This window comes from Athalia rosae, chromosome 8 (genome assembly GCF_917208135.1).
Source record: "Athalia rosae chromosome 8, iyAthRosa1.1, whole genome shotgun sequence".
In the NCBI taxonomy this organism is placed as follows: Eukaryota; Metazoa; Arthropoda; class Insecta; order Hymenoptera; family Athaliidae; genus Athalia; species Athalia rosae.
The window spans coordinates 5,226,656-5,249,286 of NC_064033.1; the positions used below are offsets into that span (position 1 = coordinate 5,226,656).

Below are 22,631 nucleotides of genomic sequence, written 5' to 3' on the forward strand. Positions count from 1 at the left end.
ATTGCATATAAGTTACAAATATGGATGAACGGAATACATGAAATACATGCCCAAGGGAGGTAATCATTGACCTTTTTTCGAAAGGGACACGACCAACGACGGTAAATCACTTGGCGGCAGTTTAAGGGCGGCACGATGCACCCCCGGCATCGGATACCAAGGGAAACGAATCTCCAATGGAGACTGTTGTCATAGAAGGTGGACAGCCCCTCAAAATCAAAATGGTCGCCCCGAAAGTGAACGAAGAATTTGTGTTACGCAGACGAGGAATGGCGGTTCGCTCGGTCCACTCGGAGCGACACAGCATGAAAGCGTGAACGAGGGGAGGTTTTTATTGACTTTTATGCTAAAAATGTACGTTCGCTAGATGGTCCATTTTATTTTTATTCCAGTACCCGAACACGGGGAGGAGGTGGTAGACCAACCGAGAGGAGGAGACTGCGGCGATACGAGGATATTTGGCAAATTAGGAGGAAAAGTTTGCGCCTGCCTCCTTCAAATGGAAATTTTTACTCGCAAAATTCGATGCGTAGCACCACAAATCTAGACGTGAATCGATAATGAGTCGAAGAACCTTGTAATATGGACGGATATTGGAAATTCTGATAAAATTTAATATATCATAGAACCAGACAGACTTCAGCGAAGAATGGTAAGCTGATTTCAATGCGCTATCTCTTCGGCATTTTTTTTCCAACTGCATAACACTATTTCGTTATTCTGCTAAAAAAATCACGAGCATTCTGAGAACATAGCCATCGTTTTTCTAGATTTCTGGGTTTGGAATGAACTTAAATTTTCTTAGTCTCGGTATTTTTTTTTTTTTTTCCTGATTTTTCATGATTTATTGCCAGCAATATTTCTTTCCGGACTCGTTATAATATTACAAGTTTAACAACAGTCACGATACACATTTATTTTTAATCACGAATAAACTGAAAACTACATAGGATATTTGGTAACAGGGACTTCCTACACATTAGATGGGATACACGTATATTAGATTATATTAATTTTGGAAATGATAATGTTCGTCGCAGATACAAAATGTTGTGACAATGATCAAAGCTGAAGTCCATGTTTTTCCAATATTACAGTTTTTAGACCACTGCAATATTAGAATACCCATTCCCACTTGGAGCAGTGGGGGCGACAAAAGTATTGCTTGTAACAATTGTTGTCGAACTTCTGCAACAGCATCTACAGCAGGCCCAAATGCAGAGGCAGAAGAGAACCAAGCCTGCGATCGAAGAGAGCACTGGAACAAGTATCGCAGTAGCTGCTGCTGCTCCAGTTACACCTACTGCAGTCGAGGTGTCAATGTCGTTCCACGAGCCCATAGTTCTGGTAATAACGTGTACGTTGATTCCTTGAAATTCAGAGACCTCAACGAGCTGAATAACAGAAAAGTAAGATTACTTCATAGCTTTATTATGAATGAAGGAATAAAATTTTCATAATTGTACTCGTTTCCAAATTACAGCACACAGGATGAAATCTGACCTTATTCCATTCGCTTGTACCGAGACAATGTGTGTTTACACATTTTCAATAACATGAGTTAAGATTAGAGGTGGAAAAACTTGGTGAAACCAATTGAAACTTATACAATGACCACCCAAATCTGCTTATGTATACAGATACGTATGAACGAGTGAATGAAATGGAAATAATAATACATCGTCATTATCCAGGTGAACTCATTCGGTTTAATAAAATCATTGCGAAAATTTCTGGTTTGGAAGATAAGCCTAAATGCACGAACGAGGTTGGAGGTTCGTTATTCCAATGGAAACAATTTTTACCAAAACGCTGTAAATAACGTTTCACGAGGTCGATGAAAATTTGACGATTTGGATAAGATATTATGATCTCACCTGATCTAGATTCAGCGATGCTTCGTCTGGTTCTCGATTTTAGTTCTCCAACGCACGCTGCGATCCTGAAGCTTGTTGCTTGGAAGTTAGTAAACGAAACCGGAAGAGCGATCTTCGAGTCCAGGTCTGCAAGACACCGACGATGTGGATCTGGGTCCGATCTTCACGAGAGCATTCGCACAAGTGAAAAGTGGCGAAGTCAAATGTACTCACAATCGGCCGGACACAGTGGACCGACAAAATATATCGCCCAATCAGAATCCAACAATTTCATGGCGTCGAATCACTGTTGTGCATTTATGCGGTCCGACCGATTAATTGGCTTCTTTGAACTTTCACGAACTACAAATCATGCATTTTTCTTCTCATCGAAAAACATTAATCGTCAACAGGTAGATACAACGTTTTCACAAACCTGCAATACAGACATAAAATCCGGATTCCGTCTTCAATCCATTCGAAAATTCCCATCGAGAGTAACGAGTGTCTACATTCAAATTTAATTATCTTTTTCAACGGATGTTTTATCAGAACGGCGTTGCTGACGGAATGTGATAAAATTAAAAGATAAAAAAACTTGCTGGAAATAGGAAATGTAATAGATAGGGACTGCATCAGTACTGTATATTACGCTCTGATCACATGTATTGTGTTGCAAAAGAATGATCAATGTCATTTTTTTTACAATTAGAAAAGTTAAACTAATTAGCGACCCATACCACTGGCTACTCGGGGATTCCCCCTACGCTATCAACAACTTTCCCTCTCCGAAGTTTGTTGTACCAAAAAAAAATCCCAGTTGGTGTAACTACAGTTGCATAGCATCAGGCTCTAGTGAGGACCATGGGAGATGTGATTGAGCTACGACAAAGATCAAAGAAGTTGTTTCAATTTTTTTACTTCAAATAGAGGAAAATTCGGTCAATGCGATAGATAATTTGAAAAGATTCTTTATTAATATTAAGGGTGTATAAATATATCTATGGCTGTATAGTACAATTGATAATAATAATTTAATTCAACTGAGAAAATATTCATTATCATTCTTTTATTCGGGTGATTATGTTTAGGATAAAATAAACGTTTCTATAAATCTGCGAATGTGTTTCGCATCTGCTAGGAGTATCTGAGTTCGTTATGTTCTCTTTCTTTGGTTTCTACATTCGATGAACTTGGTAACGACACACCTATGATCACGCTTGGCTCTAGATCATTTCATTTTTGGTTGGCTGTCCTTCGGGTCAGATTTAACGATACTTAGATTGTAAGATATTCTTGCGATGAGGCATCTTGAGAAACTTTTTCGCCCTGAAGGCACCGCGATCGCCTCCGTGTTTCCTGCTGTTCATTTCTTTCGATTCCAGCCATTCGTCCAATAATTCTTCGTCGTCCGATCGCTCTCCGAATACCTGGCTATACACTTTGCTGCGATGATAATCGGGGATCTTCACGGCGTCCCCGTTCTTCCTGGCTTTCTGACGGGAATCGGCACGGTCGAAAAACCAACCCATACGATCGTTACGATCTCGATTTACCTCTCGAGATCGAGATCTGCAAGGCGTAAATTCAGAGTTAAGCATCGCAACTTATTCGTAACGGTGTAACAAACCTTTAAAAATACAACTACCTTTGCGTCTGCCAATCGCCCGGCAGCTGTTCGTCAAGTTTGAGATTTTCATCCTTTTTTTTGTAATCCCTTTTTAATTTTTCAGAATTCTCGCCAACGAGAGGCGCGCTCTTTCGTTCGCGTTTACCCCTGCGAGATTTTTTATTACCGTCATCGCCATCGTTGTTCGTTTTCTTTTTGGCATCTTTCTTCTTATGCTTTTTTCTAGATCCGGACGTTGCACCGGTGTCGTCGTAACATTTTTTACCCTTTTTACAATAAATTACATCGATCGACGGTGGAGATGTTTCAAATATACTCTCCGATCGCTCTGGGTCCCCCCGAGTCTCGAAAGATCGCTCCTCTGACCGAGCACATTTTTTGACAGCAGTATTCCCTTGGGCTTTCGCTCCGATGGGCTCAACCCTCATGGAATTTTCCTTACCCTGGTTATGGAAGTCCGAATCACGGCTGTCGTTTAGTTTATCGGGGCCAGGGGCTGCCTTCAATATCGTAGAATACAAAGGCTTTGGTCTCAGAGTCGGTTGCGGAATCTGAACTTCTTCGTCCACCGAGCAAATATTTTCAGGTACGACTACTCCCATCATCAAACTCTCCAGGCTCGGAGCCCTGCTCGAATCCGAAGACTCTTTCGTTCTTCTCCGTTTAACGTCATTTTTCAGCTTTTCGTTTCGTTTGTAAGAGAAATTTGGCATGGAACTGTCACTGGAGGAATATCTCGAATAACCGTCGTCATCGGACGCCGATTTTTCCGCAGAGTTAGCTCCGAGGGCACGTTTCGTCCGCGTGTAAGTTTTTCGACGGAGCGTTTCCCCCGCGTTCGCGGCGTCGGATCCGGCTCTCGGTTTCATCGAGAGGTTCAATATTTTCTCGCAACTTTCGAGGAACGAATTGTTCTCCCTCAACGATTCGAAAATCCCGGCGTCGATCAACTCCGAGTTCTTCATAAGACACAGCCTCTTGTTCAATTTATGCCGCACTTTGTTCAACTTGCGGTGGATTTTGTTAGTCAAATTACGGACGGTGTAGGTCAGATCGTTCAGCACAGACCTGGAGACCTCTATTATTCGCATTTCAGCGTTCCTTAGGAATGCCAGTTGATTCGGTCTCTCCGCGTCTCCCAATTCCGTTATGACGTCGTTCATCACTTTTTGAAATTCTATCAAATCAGCGACGATATTCTGCGTCTCCGACGCGTCTGTACTAGCGAAGTCTCTCTGATACGGACTCATCTCGTCAATCACTGCGCACAAAGTATTCAACGAAGTTTCCAGTTGCTCTAATATCCCAGTGTCCGGATGAAAAATGTATCTATCGGACATTTGGGAACGTTTTTCAACACGATCGGGACCTTTAGGCGAGGATTTCGATCTGCGCTGCGCTGACATTTTCGCTGATCGTTTCACCTGAGGAATAGTAGCTCTCAGCTCGTCCAGGACATCCTTAACTGTGGAAGAAAAATTAAAAACGCTCGTGAATTGGGCGGAACAGTTTTCAAAAGCGTTACAATTCCATAGAAATTCAGGAGCATTTTTCACCTTCGTTTAGCTCTTTCATTAGATTGATCAGCTTGTCACTTTCCATTTTGACAGTCGCAAAATCGATAGAGTTTGAAACAGGGCAATTATCGTCCATCTGGAAAATGCGTCCTGCACCTAACCCGATTATTGCCGCCAATGAACAAGCGATTATGACATTCAGAACCGCCCCGACCTGGAGAAATATTCAGAATTTTTAATCACGTGATTATTCTGCCTGTGAAAATATCGTTTACCTGCGGTGCTGGCTTTTCGTACTTCTGTAAGGTACTGCACAAGTGATCTTTGCATCTGTCAAATTGAACAAATTTTTTCTCTGTCAAATAATGTTCCGGTTCGCTTTCTGTTATTACGGATATTCCGTCAGAATCCTCGCACTGCTCCTCGATTGCAACACCGCTAGTCTCCGCATCAAGTTTATCCTTGTTATTATCATCAGACATCGTGAGCTCGTCCAAGTCCTGAATGTTATTGATTTATTGTTCAATTTTGAGAAATTTTTTACAGATAATAGAAATAACTTTACCTCTGTCGCTTCTCGTGCATCGGTGATACGCTCGATGTACTCGATGCTGTCGTCACTACTTTCCTTTTCAGGACTGGCACCATGAATGATAGTCCATTCTTCTCCTATCTTCACCGAGCTCTGATAACTTTCTACGTCGTTACGTATTTGGTTATTATCAGTCATGGCGAGTTTTAATTTTTGTGAAAAGCGGTGCGGATGGGTGATTGGCGTCCTTCGGTCTAGGATAAAAGAAGAATCTCATAATGACATAACACTTGATTTTTGACCAACAACCAACCGAACTCCGATCTATCAACCTTTGATACGTGGATGAATCCCAATAGTTGCACAAGTGTGCAAACAAACATGTGGGGAAAAGTATGTGATGTTTGGTTAAAATTGATGAAACTTTCTCAGGGGAAATATTTGCTAATTGACATTGTAAACCTCAATGTTGAAAAACAAATCTCATGCAAGCCGTTTATAGTTATTTGAGGAGTTGAATGAGCCAAAAAAAAATAGATGACAGACCGTCTCGGCGTATTTATTTAATCACATACCAGTTTTTGATCGAAGGCCTTTTTTGACGGGGTAATTTAATTACTTGTTAATTTCATCGAAATTTTTTCGTTGCGAATGTTAATGGTGGCGACTTGCAACTATTCATCGTTGATATATGCATATGCACGTCGTTTGCACGTATATTTTGTTTTCACTATTCACCAAGGCAGAATTGGCAAATGTAAATTTCCTTTGTTTGGAAACAAATTGCACGGCCAGCCATGGTTCAGACAACATTGGTCAATTTTTAGGCGCTGACTCTGACGTTTCAAGGTCGTAGCGAGAGTGGCGGATAAAGAAGAAAATTCCCATTCGTTCTGACATGCGCACTTTCCACTGCGCTTTCTTGGTCAAAAGTACGTATACCGCTAAAATTATAAAATTTGAAAATTCCTCGACGGATTACACGACGACGGACGTCATAATCCGCATTCTATACGGGTTTGTATACATGATTCTTATCAGGTTCGAATATCGAAGTCTCGGTGTCCGTTACCCGAGTACATACGGTGACATCGCGACCACCCTACGAGGCCGGAAATCGGCTCGGATGTCAAACGCCGATAAAAGAATAACGAAACGAATTTGAAAATTTGCCTGTTCATAATCGTCGTTACTTCCAGCGAAATTAACGAATAAATTTACGGATCCAGAGGATCTGAAAGACCCACTTGGGTCCCTCGAGCATCACGTCGTTATTCAAACACTCGGATGTTTATAAAATGGACGCATATTTCACCGGTTTATTTAGCCCAGGGTCCCCGACATCGATAGGGCCCGATATTTCGAACGTCAACTAAACATATTTTAGTCACGCACTGGCGCGATGAGTATTATTATTATTATTATCATCGTCCGTACTACACATACCCTGGTGCGTAGAAGGCGTTCATAATTCTATGAATCGTAAATCTAAACAATTAAAATAAATAGAATAAATAAAGCTTCGGATATACTAAATTCTTCCTACACTCACAACGAGTTCTCAAATATAATCGCAAGTAGATCTTACCATTCGAGAACCTGGAGTTTTATTTTTCACTCCATCGTTGGCACAAATTTCCTCAGTAGCAATACCGAGCTCCCCACTTTTTGATCGACGAGTAGCTTCTCTCCTCATGCAGCGATTGGCAAGGATTAGTGTTACATATTCTTATGGTTACATGAGTAACGTAGGGACAGAAGTCTAAAATTATAATGCAGATGATCAGAAATACTTTGACAATGTCATGACATCGGAGCAGACCATTGGGCTATCGTTGACCAGATTTCTGGACAAAGCTTTCCATTTCTGACAGATTTCTGAATAATTACAGGTAAAAATCACAGCCCAGAAGCTAATTAACCTGCAGCAATGCAATCTTTGGGTAGACCAACATGCGCTCCTTTGTATCCAAGGTGTTATAATCTGGCCTTTTATCGCTGAGTACGAATCACAGCTCGGCAGGGGCGGTGCCAGTAAACCGATCCAGTATTTAAGAAGTCCGAGGTCTTCCACCGCGCTTCTTGACGAAGAAAAATTCTTTCTCAAACGATTCAAGAACGTGTATCTGAAGAAAAAAATAATTAGTTTACACCGTACCAATTAATCACTAAATCAAGAAAATTGAGAGATTCAGGGCCCGCGAGAAGAAATGATATTTCAAACTCATGATCACGTGTTTTAGAATCGGATTGTTTTTCAAAAACACCCGACGTAATTCGAATCGCCGAAAGATCCACGATTGCCCCGCAGAACGAAAACAGAGGAGCTGAGAACAGGAGAAAAAGGAACGCGATTATTTCATTCCTCTGTTAGAAGAAAGTCGGTTCGAATTCTTTATCTCGTTTCCGGAGCGTATTATGTCTACCCGTAGCCGCTCTTGAGCAGCTACGGGTGTAAATAAATACCTCATATCTCGAGTTGTCATCGAGCACTTCACTTCAGCAAACCTGCACCATAAGCTGCCAAGCGTCGCCGCGACAGCCCAGAGCCGCGATCATCGTCCTCAAAGTTCTAAGGGGGGTCGAAAATTAGAAATAAATAAATAAAGTCAAAGAGAGATCAGTTCTTTAGAATCGTTAGCCATTCAGTCTCCCTGCAGACGTTCGAATGTCCGGTTAGAGGAACGACTGCGCACGTTTTCGATTAGTTCGGTGTGCTTTTTTTCCAATTTATCAAGTTTTTTTTCCGATCGATCAAGTGCGATCACAGCTGTATCGAGCGCATTGGTTATCCAAAAAGCGAATTTAAAATAACGGTAAAAACTGAAAGTTTGAAAAAAAAAAAAATACGCGATAAACCGCGAGTTTCGCTAATTATATTATTTCGTCATTTTCGAGCGAGGAGATAATCTTTCTCGGTATCGTAATTGCGATAATAATAATAACAACAATAATAATAATAACAACAATAACAACAACAACAAACAACAACGAGGATAACGACGAGGTGAAAAGTTAGAAAAAAAAGGGTTGGCGTTTCATCTCATCGTAGAGATTGCATTGCGTGATCGGTAAGCAGAGTATAAGACCTTTGTCAAGATAATGGATAAGTATTATGCTCCGTTTATCGGTAACGCGGTGTGAGAATGAAAAGAAGACCCCGAAGGAATCGAATAAATTGTGCATGTTTGAAAAAATCAAAGACGGGGTTCCGAGCGATTCCCATATTTCAGCATAATTTTGCCGTACATTTATACAAAAAGAGGCATTATGCTGAGAATATGCGGTGTCGCAGACCCACCTCTGATCGTGACAGAAAAAGAAGAAGAAGAAGAAGAAGAAGATGAAAAGAAGTCGGTAAATTAAGAAAAAAACTAACGAACGATTCGGTGAAAAATACCAACACGCCACGCCGCTTCTGGATCTCGGGCTCCTGACCGCCGATGCATCGTTATCGTCATCGTCATTATCGTAATTACGCGAAAGAGTAATGTATGCAAATTCTCAAGTTCTTCAATCTCGCGTGTAACTGCAGCGCGTCTGTCTGACCAGCGAAAATAGAAATAGAAAAAAAAAAAAACAATCCACTCGCCAGAAGCGAAAAAGTTTCAAATTTATAAAGAGGAGCTTTCAGTATAATCCCCGTCTCGCGCGCGTTATGCATACATATAATATAATGTGCCGCTTGGTTCACAGGGCTATCATAATTAGCATGACCTCCCCAGACTTCGTCAGGGAATAAATTATCCATCGATAACAATAATTTTTCTCATTTCATTTGGTATCGTGTACGCGGGTACGATCACCGTATCGATTAAAGGCAAATCAAATCGTTTTCGCTCGCAGTCTTTGTCCGACGATTTGCGATGCATCAACGTCATCCGGTTTGAGAGAAGCCTTGAGTTTTCGTCTAATAAAAAGTAAGAAACTTAAGGGAGATGAAGATAGCCGTGATCGGTGCGGGGATCGTGGGCGTCACGACGTCCCTCGCGATTCAGGAGGCCTTTCCCGATCACCGGGTGACAATTTTCGCCGAACTTTTTTCGCCGGAAACGACCGGGGACGGAAGCGCCGGACTCTGGGGCCCCTACATCCTGGGGGACACGCCTGAAAATCGTATTTTGTAATTAGCCAAACGTTCGCGTTTACATTTTTCGGGATTACGACGGGGTGAAACTTGCCTGATTCTTCCTCATTACCCGCAGACGTTGGTCCAGCGGAACGCATCGGTGGTTGTCGGACCTCTGGAAGAAGGGATGGGCCTCGGATGCCGGAGTTTCGTTGATTCCGGTGACCAGAGTGACCAGTGCGAAAGGGGGGTACCCGGATCCGGTTTGGAAGTCGACGGTTTTCGGGGCGAGGGAGATCGGGCCGGATCAGCTGAAAAGATTGAGCGAAGAGCACGGTGCCGATTACACGTGCGTGAAACTGCGACGCCTCGTTCTTTTCAGGTAAATTGATAAGAAAAAATTAGCTGACCGGGACCACCCGTGTGCTTTAAAAGGGGCGGATGGCGGTTCGTCACGTTCACCGGCGAGCCGGCGAGGCTGATCCCCTGGGTATTGAGGAGGTTCACGACCGGGGGCGGGAAAATCGAGCGCAGAAAAATCGTGGAACTCGAAGAACTGGCCCTCGAAGGCTTCGATTTGGTCGTAAACTACGCGGGACTCGGCGCCCGAGAACTGGCGAACGATTTTCGGGTAAAACCGGTCCGCGGACAGGTGACCAGAGTAAGGGCCCAGCGATCTTCGATCGGTAGAAATTTCGATGAATTTTTTTCCACTTCCGTAACGAATTCGTTTCTCCGCCTTTTCTGCAGGTCGAGGCTCTTTGGGCCTTCAATGTCTTCATATCGGACGACGACGACTCCCACTACGTTATTCCAAAGTAAAGTTAATTTTGGTTTCGACATTATTTAACGCCCGAGCGATTCATATTTTTTGCTCACTTTCCTCGTGTTTATTTCATCTTTTCGCAGCATCGAAAGCGTCGTTCTTGGAGGCACTCATCAGGAGGACGATTACGACCGAGAAATTCGTGAAGAGGACACAAAATTCATCCACGAGGGGTGCTTGAGAATACTTCCCGCCTTGAGAGTGGGTCTTGATATATTTAGCCGGGATTCTTCCTCCTTGAAATTTTGAATAAATTCTCACCTCTCATCCATCCTCTGCGCAGGGTGCGAGAATATTGCGGCAATGGGCGGGCCTGAGACCGGGGAGATCCAGCGTCCGTTTGGAAATCGAATTTCCGAGGGGGAAAAATGGCCGAACATTTCCGGTGAATGATCTAAAACTTGATTAAACAAATGGTGAAACAATGAAAAAGAATGTTTCTGTCGCAGGTGATTCACAATTACGGTCACGGAGGCAGCGGAGTGACATTGTCGTGGGGTTGCGCTTCAGAAGTCGTCCAGATAATAAAAGATAATTTTTGCGTATCAAGAAACAATATCGATTCGAAATTATGACGCCTTTTATGATAATAAAATGACTATCTAACTCGTCTCGAGGATAATAAATTATTGTTCGTCGAATTTCGATGAGAGTATTGAGTATACACACCATAAAATAACGACAACGATGGGGGGCATTAATTTGTCGCGTGTTCGGGGTAGATTCGATTTCTGTCAAATTTATGCCACAAGTTATTCAAATTGTGTCCTCGCCACGCCTGCAGACGATCGTGTGATGCACGCATTTCCGGCCCGCCCACCCCCTGCCGGTGTAAACACGAATACCTTCGCCTCGTGGGTCTGGTTTGAAATTTTCTTCGTACAAAGCGCATGCAGCAAATGCGTTTTCAGGAAACATAGGATAATAACTGCGGTATGCGATGTTTAGTTGAGTGTAGTAATTTATAATACGAGGTATATCGTGACAGCGGATATACCTATAGCAGCTTCTGTATAACGGAGGGAAAATGGTGTGTCGCGTTGTGCTAGGCACAGGATTACAATCGTCACTCACCTGCATAGCTGCCCTCGAGTATTAAGTTTCCTCGTGGCTAGCCGAATTAAACTTTCATTTTACCTACGTATATACCGCAGCGTTTCGCATTGCTGTTGTAAAGTGTTTACCCATGTTTCCATGGCCGGTATACGTTGTCGTACATACCTATGTAAACGTTGATCTACCCTACCGCGCGTACCCTGGGACTGTAAATTTGGAGCCGCATTTCTTGGATGCTTTTCAGTTAGTACGGAGTAACGCAATCGCGCGACAACTCGCAGCTTTATGTACTTTATCCTTGGCACGGATTATAACGGATAATATAATACTCGAAACTTCAAACTTTCCACTTATTGTTGCGCGGCGAATTCTTTTTCCTCTCGTACAATTTATTTGAAGTTAGTAGCGTTTCGATCTCTGAAAAATATCGAATTCTGCACGTTCAATTGTTCTTTTTCACGCAATCGAAGATCAACTAATTTGAGGGGATAATGATGGTTATTTTCCCCTTTTTAAATCACCTTTAGCGTTTTAAATTAGCAATGTTTTGCCTGTTTCTTATTTATTCCCCTTTAGACGGTACCCTCCATGTTTGAATAGCCGATTCACCATACGAATGGATAAATGATTGACGAATGATCGGTCGATAAGGAATAATATGGTGATCTAATTTGTCATGAACATCATAACTGGGGGTGGTAATGATAAACGACCTCTGGTAGTCTTACGTAATGTTAAAGAATATGGGGAGGTGGCGAGAGAAGATTCTGTGGACAGCGGTGACGGTGGCAATTCTTGTTCTGTCGGTGAAGTCAAATCGCTTAAAACAACCTCCGATAGTAGTTACAAAAGGCTGCTCCTCTCGAATGATGCATCAAAATCTACCAAACTGGATGGAAAACATGAGTCCAATACTCCAAAGAATTCAATCACGCTACTCAACCCTGGTAGAAAGAGTATTTCAATCAGCGAAATGATCAAAGAAGATAGCGTCGCTTTGCAACCAGAAACCAGCTTGGATTCAAAGAAGATGGAACAGAACAGGCCACCCAAGTCTGTGAAAAAGAAGAAACGGAGGTAAGGTATCAGGAAGGGTTCCCAAACTTTTATGATTTTATTCATCAGAGCACAAATAGTAATCGAAGTAACGGTAAGATCTTATATTCTACAGATTTCTTACCATTTGTACGAGCAACTGCAAATACGAAGTTGTGAGAAGAGTAGCGGCTAAGTTTGGTATGAAGGAAGTTACAGAAGACAGTAGTTGGAATCTCTATTGGACCGACTTGAGCATCAGCATAGAGAGGGCGAAGGACATGAAGAGGTTCCAGAAGGTCAACCACTTTCCTGGCATGACGGAGATCTGTCGTAAAGATTTACTTGCAAGAAATCTCAATCGCATGCTGCGCCTCTTCCCAAAGGACTACAACTTTTTTCCAAAGACATGGTGTCTTCCTGCTGAGTGAGAACAAAAAATTTCATAAGTACTGCCAGAATATCTGTTTCTAATTATCTCATTCAACACCTACATTTCAGTCACGGAGAAGCAATAGCTTATGCTAAACTTCGTAAAGCTAAAACTTTCATTGTCAAACCGGACACCGGTTGTCAAGGTCGTGGTATATATTTGACGAAGAATCTGAAAGATGTTAAGCCATACGACAGGATGATATGCCAAGTCTACGTGTCGAGGGTAGGTTTACTATTTTTTGAGCTCAGATTGATCAGATTCACGAACTGAGTGCGATATTCACAGCCCTTTCTCGTTGATGGTTTCAAATTTGATCTGCGTGTGTACACCCTGATAACGTCGTGCGACCCTCTCAGGATATATATTTACAATGACGGTCTCGCAAGGTATTTGGATACAAAAATGTCATCAGGCATATCATAACGATAACCATAACTAATGATCCAGGTTTGCCACGAGTCGTTACAAAGAACCCACCGGTCACAACACGTCAAATGTTTTTATGCATTTGACGAACTACGCAGTGAATAAGCATAGCCGTATGTACATCATTGACGATGAAGCTGGAAGTAAAAGGTTAGCGTTATAAAATACTTGGAGATATTTATAGAAAAAAAATCGCATTGTTGAATTTACAGAAAAATTTCCACTCTGAATAAATGGCTGAAGATGAAGGACGTTGACGTGGAAGAATTGTGGTCAAAAATCGACGATGTGATAATAAAAACCATACTGGCTGCATACCCAATATTGAAGCACAGTTATCACACCTGTTTTCCAACGCACGATATGACCTATGCTTGTTTCGAGCTGCTCGGCTTCGACGTTCTCCTCGATTGGAAATTGAAGCCATATTTGTTGGAGGTACGCAACTCGTGGACCGCATCGGTCTTAAAATCGTTGGAATGAAAAAAGACCGACGATTTACATTTCTCAGGTGAACCATTCACCGAGTTTCCATACAGATGCTCAAATCGACAAAGACATAAAGGAATCGCTGCTGTCGGACACATTTGAGATACTCAATTTCCAGCAGTGTGATAAAAGAAAAATTATGGAAGAAGACAGGAAGAGAGTCAGAGAGAGATTACTTCAAGGGATAAATTTCAAAGAATCTAGGTGCCAAAATAAAGTGTAACTTATTTTTCACTGTTGGCCTGACTTTCCTTTAATCTGAAATCATGCTTATAGCATGAACGATGGTGCGACAGGATTTGCAAAGTTCGATGACAAGCCGGAGGCAGATCCTATTAGCAAACAACACAAATGGGAGGATGAACATTTGGGAAATTTCAGAAGAGTTTATCCGGGGCCAGGAACTGAAAAGTATAATCAATTTTTCAAGCAGGGCGGAAGTTCCATGTTCCAAGACACAGCTGCTTCCAGAGCTCGTGAGGAAGCTTCAAAGTTACATAGAGAAGAAACGGAGGTAACTTGACTCCCGATAATCCAAACTTTGCATGGAAAACAATTCAAGTCAATTCAATTCAAACAAGTCAAGAGATATCTATGTTTCCAAGTTGAAGATTAAGGAGCAAGAAAGTAAGAGGATGGTCGGTAAATGGAGTGATCACAAGGTACGACCCGAGAGTCCTTTGACCCATAAAAAATCCCATGCTACTATCGTAAACCAGGAAAAGAGCAAAACTAAGTTCGCTGCTAAAAAGATGTCACCGCCAATCGTAAGTAACTAGATAGCGAATAATGAAGCTTTTGAAAACCTGAGAATTGAATAATGAGGCATAATTTTCAGCTCAAAAAGTCTGTAGCATCGTCTTTGACGACAAACATTTTATACTCGTTCGAACCGGAGATAATATCAGAGTCTGAAGAAAGAGATCGTATCACAGCGCTCGCGCAACGTGATTTTTTAATAAAAAGTTACGGAATATTAGAGCAAATATATGTTTCGATGAAAAAAAATGGTACTTTACGACTAGAGGACGAAAGGAAGTATGGAATGTACGGAAAATTAGGTTACGTTAACGAGGTGTCATCGAACGGAGTTCACAAATCTTATCACTCGTACCAGAATTTATCTTTTCAAAAGAACTCAAAACTTCACTCTGCGACAAATCAGAGTGCTGAATATATATTAAAAGTGATTACGAATTTGTAACTAAAAAAAACAAAAATAAGTTAAAAATCGAATTTCCAGTCAATTCTAACTATCTGATATCTCAAAATCTTTTTAGTATCACCAAGCAGATGGTAGAAAAAGATACAAAAATGGTGATAAATGTAAGTCAAATTATTTTATAAAAATTCAATCATTCCTTCATTTTATCTCAGAAAGAACTTTTCAATGTTTAGGTTTAAAAATAATGTGCAACGAAGCACCAGTCTATATGAGACCGGACATCCCCCCAAAATTTTGGGTGGATGAATTGAATTCAAATGAAAGAGATGCTCGGATCACAAAGACTCACGTTGCCAGAACACTTTCTAATACCCTACGTCTTCACGCTCTGGAAAAGAGAGAAACTTCAAATCCTTCCAACGTAAAGATTGAGTGAAAGAAAAATAAACCACAAAAAAAACCAAGTGCAGGTGTACCGATTTCAAAATTCAACCAAAGTGTACATCGTTACTGAGCAAAACAGGTGAATTTTTCTACACTGACAACTATTCATTTCTATGAAATTTCATTTATACATTTGATATCTGTGCATATCTCGTTCAACGATTCAAAGTAGAAGCAAAATAAAAAAGAATAAAAAAAACTTCATGTAATGAAGTGTGCCTGTGTTGTGATAATGTTATTTGATCTGCCGCTATACAGCAGTTATTGTATTCAAATGCACATGAAAAATAAGATTGTGAAGATAATAAAATTATTTCTTAAATGGGACACAGAGAAGAAAATTTTTTTTTTTCTTAAATATACCTCGTCGTCGAGGAGCTATCTATAGAATCAAAAAAAAAAATACCTCTTTCATATAAAAGACACGCGATATCTATAATGTATAACAATTTTTTTTTATTGCTGATATATATATTTTTATTCACATGATAAAAAATAAACTATGAACAATTTGTTGCGTGTCGAGTTGTTGTTGATTTCTTTTTCTCTTTTTTGTGTTTTGCTTTTCTTCATATCTTTTTTCTTTTTCGTTTTTATTAAAAGTTAGCTTAGGGTGACGAGATGAGGTGTTACGATAAAGGTACCAAATATCTTTCCCTTTTTCTCCTCCGATGACTTAAAGTTTTATCAGTACTTTATAATGAACGGTCAATGTGTCAATGTCCGAATAAGAACTTGTTGAAAAAAATTTCGTCTGGTTTGGGTTCCCGCTACGTTTCGAGATCGATGAACAAAAATGTGGACCAGAAAAAGAGAGATAAAAAAAAATGTAGAAATCGAAAAAAAACCTCTAACAAATGTGAAACGCTGTGATAAATTTACAAAATTAGTGCTTTGGATCGATGAGTTCAATGTAGAAAGCAGGATTCGATATTTTAATATGTACATAGCGAACGGTTCGAGATTCCAAATTTTGAAAACAAAAAAGAAGAACGAAAAAATACATATGTATATTTACATATATTCATTTTAGTATCATAAAGACATTCTTAATGTTATAGACTTCGGTTAAATACTATTATTTGGTAAAAATATTGAGGTATAAAATTTCCAAAGTAAATTTTTATCATCGCGGTTCAGTATTTGGCCATGGTTTTTTTTATTTTGTTAATTTTTTTCCAATTTAAAAGATACGCATCTAAGCTCCAGTTAAGAACGTCTGCGCGTGTGTATTTTTAACACAAATGTGGTCGGATTTCAAAGATTTTCGATCAGTTTTTTGGTTTTGGTTTTTCGATAAAAAATATTACAACTAAAATCTTAAAAATATTTGAGCACGTCAATTCAATCTGTATATGTATATTAGAGAGGAGCGTGTAGAGTGCAGAGAAAACGTGAGAAGTAAAAATCTAGCAATATACGAAATCTGTTTCGATATTTTGAGCAATTTCAGGTACAAACTAAAACAGAGAAGTTTTTCGCGACGATTTGATTTTGTCATCAGTCTCAACAAATTGTATTTGAATACCTACATTGTTTGACCAGATTGTAATTCTTACTTGGAGCATAAATGGATCGTTGAGTTTTTTTATCCGTTTACTTTTTTCCTTCGATTACTCAATCCTGCGTTACAATGGTTTTTTAAATACTTACAGTTTACACTTTTCATACCAAAATGGCTTACGAAATGCAATTTTCTCATCATTCAATCGAAGTTCTTCGACTCTCAGATTGAGAAACGTTGGAGAAAGTGTTTCCTTTTCCTTCTCATTTTTTTAATTTTTCGTTTTTTTTTCTCTCTTTGTACAAGTATCTTCGTCTCGTAAGAGATAAGATGTCGATAATTTATGATAAATGGTTTTTTTTTTCAAACATGAATTTTTTAATAGTATGAAAAAACACGACGTTACGTTACTCGTTCTTAGCTCTGTCCAGAATGGATTTTTGTGGTCATGAATCAAAAATATTTAAAGTTCACTTTAAAGTTTGATATAGGGGAGAGGATTACCGAGGTCAGGAGGTCATTTAAATGAATTATTGAAAAGTTATTTCGTCGATGAATGAAATAAAAATTAAAAAAAATAGAATAAAAAATAAAATAAAATAAAAATAAGAATTTAAAAAACTAGGAGACAACAGGTATATTTTGGTAATAATATTCTATTCGTTGTAAAAACTAGTAATGAGCATTATGCAAAATAGGATTTTCTCTGCATGGTACGCAATTAATAATAATGAAATTGAAAAATTGTACGCATTTGAAATATTTTCCCTAAATGTTTTTAAGAAAAAGAAAAAGAAAGAAATAAAATAACCAATGGCTATGTCATTATTATATATATAATATACATATATATGTATAATAAAGAAAAAGAAAAAAGTTATACACAATTCATGGAGAAATTGAATTTTATACGTTTAGCTGCTGACAGAATATTAATTTCCCTCTATCAACGATTGAAATAATACTCAGTCGTTCATATACGTACATACATATATACCATATACATATACGTATATATACATACTTTTTCTTCTAATTCTTTGTTTTTCCTTCCATTTTCAATATACCAGTACGAAAGAATTCCAGATACCGAATGAACACAACAACCATACGTAAATTTCAGAGTTTTTCTTGCCTTTTTCTTTTCTCAAATTGCCAATCATTGAGAGTATCGAAACTTCTTGTTTACACAGTCAAGAGTTCGGTTATCGTAATAGTCGTGATAACTGAACAAATATCACTTAAATTTTTTGTTTTTTTTTTCTCTCTTTTTTGGATACAATATAAATGCACCTACTTTTCAAAGTTATAAGTCAATCGTAAATCAACTTTCTCTCGTCGTCGCCAAGATGGCAAGAATTATTTACCGATCCACACATAGCTTTGATCGTCAAAGAATCCATCAAATGCACTATTAGATAAAACAACAATAATAATTGATGATATTTCAAAGAGAAATATGTATAATTGTGTTATGATACATACGGATGGTTGTTGTACGGGGTAAATTCATCCAATGTAGAGTTGTGCCATGAATAAAATTGAAATAAAAACAAGAAAAGAAAAGAAGAAGAAAAATCTTGACGAGCAAATAGCTGACGATAACTGATTCGATTATAGTGATTATTAATGAAACGATTTTAGGCAAAAATTTGTCTAGAACACGTCCAATAAAGTAGGAAGCAAAGATCACACTTTACAAACACACACTCCGAAACAACCATTCACACATTTTCATACATTTATCATTTGTTTTCAATTTTATTATTATTTTTATTTTTACTTTTTGCTTTTTACTTTTTATTTTATATTTACGCATCTAGCAATAAGAGTTTCATCGAGTTCCTACAGGTTCAATAATCCTTTTTCCTTTGTTTTTCTTGTCCCAAGGTTAGTGTTCATTTTTTCTTGTTTTTGTATCTGTTATTCAACAGGGTGCACGTTGGTTCACTTTTCAGAAATCGGCAGCAGGCTTATCGCGTTTCTCTTGTATTTTCGACACTTTTTCATTATTTTTTTTTTCTCACTTTTCCATTAATCTTCAACCTTCAATTATAAACCGACACTTTTGTTAAGTCTTTTTCTTTCTTTGTCTTCTACTTTCCGACCCAGCTCTGGAAACGTAGACTCCATCCATCGACACTGTACTTATTTATTCATTTATTTATTTTTAATTAACTAATTTCTGAACAAGTCATCGTCGTTCACGTTTTATTTATTTTTTATATTTTTTTTTTGTTTTTTGTGTGTTTTTTGTTTTTTATAACCTTAATTTTTATCTTTATTTTCACCGGCTCAACAGTCAGTGGTATCGTAACTTTTAAACAAACCGCTGTTCACGTTATCACTAACTCGATTCACACGGATAATCTAATTTTTCAACAAGTTAAAGCTAGTAAAGTTATTAACAAACAGGGTGGCAGGGTGAAAACATTAACAAAGTGTTCTGTGTGTAATCGGGAGGTGTTATGGCTTGAATTTGACGAGAGGTATATTTTTCGAATGTAAACACTTGTCACAAACCCATTCTGCGTAAACTTCAGCTGTTAACAACTGATATGCCGCTTCTGACAGACCCGTACAACCTCTGCAATATTCCAATGAAAATAACGAGGATTTAATTTCATGTTTTAGAAAATGACTCTAGAACATCGGTTGTTCAAACGATGAAATAACATACCTGTGAAACCAGAAATTGCAACCGGACTCGCAGAGGATGGCCTGATCGTTGTCGTGTACCTCCTTGTGGCAAACCCCACATGGGTAAATGGGAGGCGCGTTTGGATTTTGTGGGTTAAACACCATTGGCTGGTCGGGGGGATAAATCTGCAAGACATACACACCGTTTACGAAGATAGGCACAATATTATCGTTTAAAAGTCCACACTATCTCTACCTTTCCTGCGGATACAGGCATCGGCTTAGGTCCCATTCCAGGCGGTCCCTGGAATCCATGCGGAGGCATCGGCCCAGCCATGCTCATAGGGTGTCCCATTGGTGGTCCACCGCCCATATTACCTCCCATGGGTCCCATCGGGCCCCCCATGTGCCCCATTTGATTGTGATGGCTCATGTTCATGTTAGACATATTGTTCATTTGCGGCCCTCCGATGTTCATGTTATTCATCTGATTGGGACCAGCCATATTCATGTTATTGGGCCCCATAGAACCCATCGTGTTCATGGGCCCGTTCATGGGCCTCCCCAGATTATTGGGGTTGGCTCCCATGTGCGGTGGGTGCGCCTGAGGACCGTTGTGCCCCAGAGGACTGTTCACGTTGTTCATAGGTGGCCCGTTCAGAGGACTGTTCGGAGGCATGTGACTGTTCATGTTATTGATGTTCAATGGGCCATTGGACATATGATTCGGCCCACCCATGCTGTTCATGGGAGAACCGAGAGGGCCGCCCATGGGACTGCCCATGCTGTGTCCCATGTTGTTCATCGGACTACCCATCGGACCGCTGTTCATACTGTTCATTGGACTCCCCATGGGCGGACCGCTGAGCTGAGAATTTCCCATGTGAGCAATGTTCATGTGGTTGTTCATGCTGTTCATCGGACCCGGCCCCATGTTATTCATCGGACTCATACCCCCCATGGGCGCGTGGTTCATCGGAGACATACCCCCCATGTGGTTCATGTGGTTTCCCATCGGAGAATTGCCCATTGGACTCATACCTCCCATATTATGCTGCATCATGGGACTCATTCCACCCATGGACGCAAGGGGGCTCATCCCTCTCATCGGCGGACCGCCCATGTGGTGAGGATGATGAGGATGCATATGAGGCGGACCTCCGTGCATCATCGAGCTTTGCGTCGACTGTGGAGGTGTGTCGTCGAAGGGGTTACTCGCGACTATTGTATCTCCGTAGCCGGTTAAAGGTGGTGGTAAGAGATCCTGTAATTGCGAAGTGTTAAATTCGCCGCAGAGAGAATCGTTGGTCCAGAGAAAATATTATTCCACATACCTGCACGCTGGGAGGTGGTTGAGGTGGAGGCTGTGCGACGTTGGCGTTTGTCCGCCTCTTCTTCTTGGGGTTTCCCCCCGACGGAGGCGGCGGTGGCGGATGAGGGTGAGGAGGTGGTTCGGGATGAGGGGCGTTATTTCCAAGTCCAACCCCCATTCCCATTCCCCCCAGTGGCATCCTTGCATAGGGTGGCATGCCTGCGATATTATGGCTCATCTCCTTCGTTCGCTTCCCTTATTTTACCATGCCTTACGCTCTGTACTAGACCTTTTTATGTTGGTTTCTGTTTCCGGTGTAACTGAGAAAATAAGAAAAGCAAATGCAGGTTTGGATACAATGGTGAAAAGAACTGGAAAGTGTGGCAAGTTTTATTGTTCCTCATGTCTCCTATCGGCAAAGTCTGATATCAAGGCTGTAACATCCTTGTGACTTACATTATGACTGAACTGCCGCTTTGAAAAATGATATCTCGGAATTTTAAATATCGAAGTTGTAAATAAGATTTGACAAATGTAATCAGTAGGTGCATACGTCATTACGATTTATCTTTCAAGAATTACTGAGCCATCGACAAGTGAATGAAGAAAATAATGACTAGCTTTGGGAGCTTTCCGTCAAACGTGGATCAAGTTTTGAAACTATTTGTTTTTGTACGGCGTTCAGAATCAAAGGACTTCTAATTTCACAAGCGGATAAACAAAAATAGTCAACAGCCTGATGAATAGTTTGACTTTCTCTGTTTCTGTCTACCTGTTGTAATGAGCACGATAATAAGGAGATATGTAATTATTAAATTCGACTTGAAAAGTTAAAATAATAACAATTTTGATTGAACGCAGTTTCACATCACCTGAGTTCAAGAAATACGGGCCTAAACACACAACTAGTTTGATAGCACCATCCTAACCTACACATTTTTACACCGCTAGAGTAATTTTAAAATATGTTCCCCATAAACTGAGTATGATGATAATAAAACCAAAAAGTTTTTCAATTAAACACTATCACTTACCATAGCATAATAACCAGATTAGAACGTCAGTGTATGTATATCATTTGGCTATTTTTTGGGGCGAAGGAACCACAAAGTAAATTCTATCGTGCAAGATCGCTAGCCTCCCAAATTTGCAATTACACATCAGGTTTACCAGCGTTGTTTATGCACTCACATATTTATTGTAATAACCGTATACTTCACATTAACTTTTTATTATTAGTAAAATTACCACGGATTGCATATATCGAATGAAAAGGTTTTTTTCTCCCGAACTAACGCACGCCAGCACTTCAAGTCGCCATTGTTGCGTTGTGTGCGTGTTTAACAGTGTTGGTAAACTGTGTAAACTTATGTCTTGACTGCCATGTGTAGATGTCGCTTTACCAGCGCATTCCTTCAAGAACACCTTTATTTGAACGAGATTTTTTTAACCTTTTTAACACATAAAATCCAACCGGAGGACACATTTTTTATATTATATTTAAAACCCCGTCACCTATCATCCTGGTATTTCGGCTCACAAGCTGAAGATTAAACTACCAATGCTTTGCTATTTCTCTTTAATGAATCCCACAGATTAATATTTCTATTTCAAATATCAGTCTCTGAAGCAAATATTCTAGGCATCCGTTCCTTATAAAAAAACATGGCGTTTTATATCCACTCTCTTCTTTT

General features: G+C 39.9%; 5 protein-coding genes and 1 long non-coding RNA gene across 15 annotated transcripts; 3 read left to right on the plus strand and 3 right to left on the minus strand.

Annotated features, from left to right (window-relative positions):
- Positions 1-61: 61 nt before the first annotated feature.
- LOC125502136 lies at positions 62-1,689 on the plus strand. 2 transcript variants are annotated; one of them, XR_007279989.1, is made up of 4 exons: positions 62-327; positions 393-652; positions 1,098-1,409; positions 1,484-1,689. XR_007279989.1 is itself a non-coding variant. In XM_048659901.1 (3 exons), the coding sequence occupies exons 1-3, from the start codon at positions 650-652 to the stop codon at positions 1,493-1,495; spliced, it is 327 nt and encodes a 108-aa protein (XP_048515858.1). In that variant the 5' UTR covers positions 66-649; the 3' UTR covers positions 1,496-1,689. The 2 variants fall into 2 exon arrangements, 1 of the variants encoding a protein (XP_048515858.1); XM_048659901.1 differs by having other exon boundaries at positions 66-652.
- LOC125502137 lies at positions 814-2,017 on the minus strand. The gene is made up of 2 exons (XR_007279990.1): positions 1,878-2,017; positions 814-1,394 (listed from the first exon to the last, which is right to left on the minus strand). It is a non-coding gene; the product is annotated as an uncharacterized LOC125502137 (long non-coding RNA).
- Positions 2,018-2,910: 893 nt separating this feature from the next.
- Positions 2,911-8,960, minus strand: LOC105686401. 6 transcript variants are annotated; one of them, XM_048659880.1, is made up of 9 exons: positions 8,915-8,960; positions 8,002-8,107; positions 7,124-7,862; positions 6,111-7,023; positions 5,569-5,789; positions 5,279-5,503; positions 5,043-5,217; positions 3,505-4,951; positions 2,911-3,428 (listed from the first exon to the last, which is right to left on the minus strand). In XM_048659880.1, exons 5-9 carry the CDS (start codon positions 5,731-5,733, stop codon positions 3,125-3,127), a joined length of 2,316 nt encoding a protein of 771 aa, XP_048515837.1. In that variant the 5' UTR covers positions 5,734-5,789; positions 6,111-7,023; positions 7,124-7,862; positions 8,002-8,107; positions 8,915-8,960; the 3' UTR covers positions 2,911-3,124. The 6 variants fall into 6 exon arrangements, with proteins under 6 accessions (XP_048515837.1, XP_048515841.1, XP_048515838.1 ...); XM_048659884.1 differs by having other exon boundaries at positions 7,124-7,661; positions 8,915-8,931; XM_048659881.1 differs by lacking the exon at positions 8,915-8,960 and having other exon boundaries at positions 7,124-7,297; positions 7,458-7,862; positions 8,002-8,201.
- LOC105686261 (D-aspartate oxidase) lies at positions 8,687-11,041 on the plus strand. Its single transcript, XM_012400916.3, has 7 exons — positions 8,687-9,658; positions 9,741-9,953; positions 10,040-10,265; positions 10,355-10,422; positions 10,514-10,631; positions 10,714-10,815; positions 10,880-11,041. The coding sequence occupies exons 1-7, from the start codon at positions 9,474-9,476 to the stop codon at positions 11,003-11,005; spliced, it is 1,038 nt and encodes a 345-aa protein (XP_012256339.2). The 5' UTR covers positions 8,687-9,473; the 3' UTR covers positions 11,006-11,041.
- Positions 11,042-11,187: 146 nt separating this feature from the next.
- Positions 11,188-16,002, plus strand: LOC105686245 (tubulin polyglutamylase TTLL13-like). Of its 4 annotated transcripts, XM_012400892.3 has the most exons (12): positions 11,188-12,563; positions 12,658-12,948; positions 13,023-13,179; positions 13,243-13,343; positions 13,405-13,533; positions 13,596-13,821; positions 13,895-14,076; positions 14,149-14,386; positions 14,478-14,639; positions 14,711-15,058; positions 15,153-15,198; positions 15,271-16,002. In XM_012400892.3, exons 1-12 carry the CDS (start codon positions 12,163-12,165, stop codon positions 15,471-15,473), a joined length of 2,484 nt encoding a protein of 827 aa, XP_012256315.2. In that variant the 5' UTR covers positions 11,188-12,162; the 3' UTR covers positions 15,474-16,002. The 4 variants fall into 4 exon arrangements, with proteins under 4 accessions (XP_012256315.2, XP_048515835.1, XP_012256316.2 ...); XM_048659878.1 differs by having other exon boundaries at positions 15,153-16,002; XM_012400893.3 differs by lacking the exon at positions 14,711-15,058.
- On the minus strand, positions 15,916-22,531 carry LOC105686770 (protein pygopus). The gene is made up of 5 exons (XM_012401901.3): positions 21,972-22,531; positions 20,960-21,257; positions 19,882-20,889; positions 19,666-19,811; positions 15,916-19,572 (listed from the first exon to the last, which is right to left on the minus strand). The coding sequence occupies exons 2-5, from the start codon at positions 21,173-21,175 to the stop codon at positions 19,452-19,454; spliced, it is 1,491 nt and encodes a 496-aa protein (XP_012257324.1). The 5' UTR covers positions 21,176-21,257; positions 21,972-22,531; the 3' UTR covers positions 15,916-19,451.
- Between the last annotated feature and the right edge of the window lie 100 nt (positions 22,532-22,631).

Coding starts and splice junctions, on each gene's coding strand:
- LOC105686261 (XM_012400916.3), top strand. CDS start 9,474: ATGAAGATAGCCGTGATCGGTGCGGGGATCGTGGGCGTCACGACGTCC. Junction 9,954..10,039: donor GAGCACGGTGCCGATTACAC/GTGCGTGAAACT, acceptor GTGCTTTAAAAG/GGGCGGATGGCGGTTCGTCA. Junction 10,266..10,354: donor TCCGCGGACAGGTGACCAGA/GTAAGGGCCCAG, acceptor CCTTTTCTGCAG/GTCGAGGCTCTTTGGGCCTT.
- LOC105686770 (XM_012401901.3), bottom strand. CDS start 21,175: ATGAGCCATAATATCGCAGGCATGCCACCCTATGCAAGGATGCCACTG. Junction 19,812..19,881: donor TGCCTGTATCCGCAGGAAAG/GTAGAGATAGTG, acceptor TATGTCTTGCAG/ATTTATCCCCCCGACCAGCC. Junction 19,573..19,665: donor TGCAATTTCTGGTTTCACAG/GTATGTTATTTC, acceptor GGAATATTGCAG/AGGTTGTACGGGTCTGTCAG.
- LOC105686245 (XM_048659878.1), top strand. CDS start 12,163: ATGAACATCATAACTGGGGGTGGTAATGATAAACGACCTCTGGTAGTC. Junction 13,822..13,894: donor TGAAGCCATATTTGTTGGAG/GTACGCAACTCG, acceptor TACATTTCTCAG/GTGAACCATTCACCGAGTTT. Junction 15,059..15,152: donor GTGCTGAATATATATTAAAA/GTGATTACGAAT, acceptor AAATCTTTTTAG/TATCACCAAGCAGATGGTAG.
- LOC105686401 (XM_048659880.1), bottom strand. CDS start 5,733: ATGACTGATAATAACCAAATACGTAACGACGTAGAAAGTTATCAGAGC. Junction 5,504..5,568: donor ATGCACGAGAAGCGACAGAG/GTAAAGTTATTT, acceptor AATAACATTCAG/GACTTGGACGAGCTCACGAT. Junction 3,429..3,504: donor GGCGATTGGCAGACGCAAAG/GTAGTTGTATTT, acceptor TACGCCTTGCAG/ATCTCGATCTCGAGAGGTAA.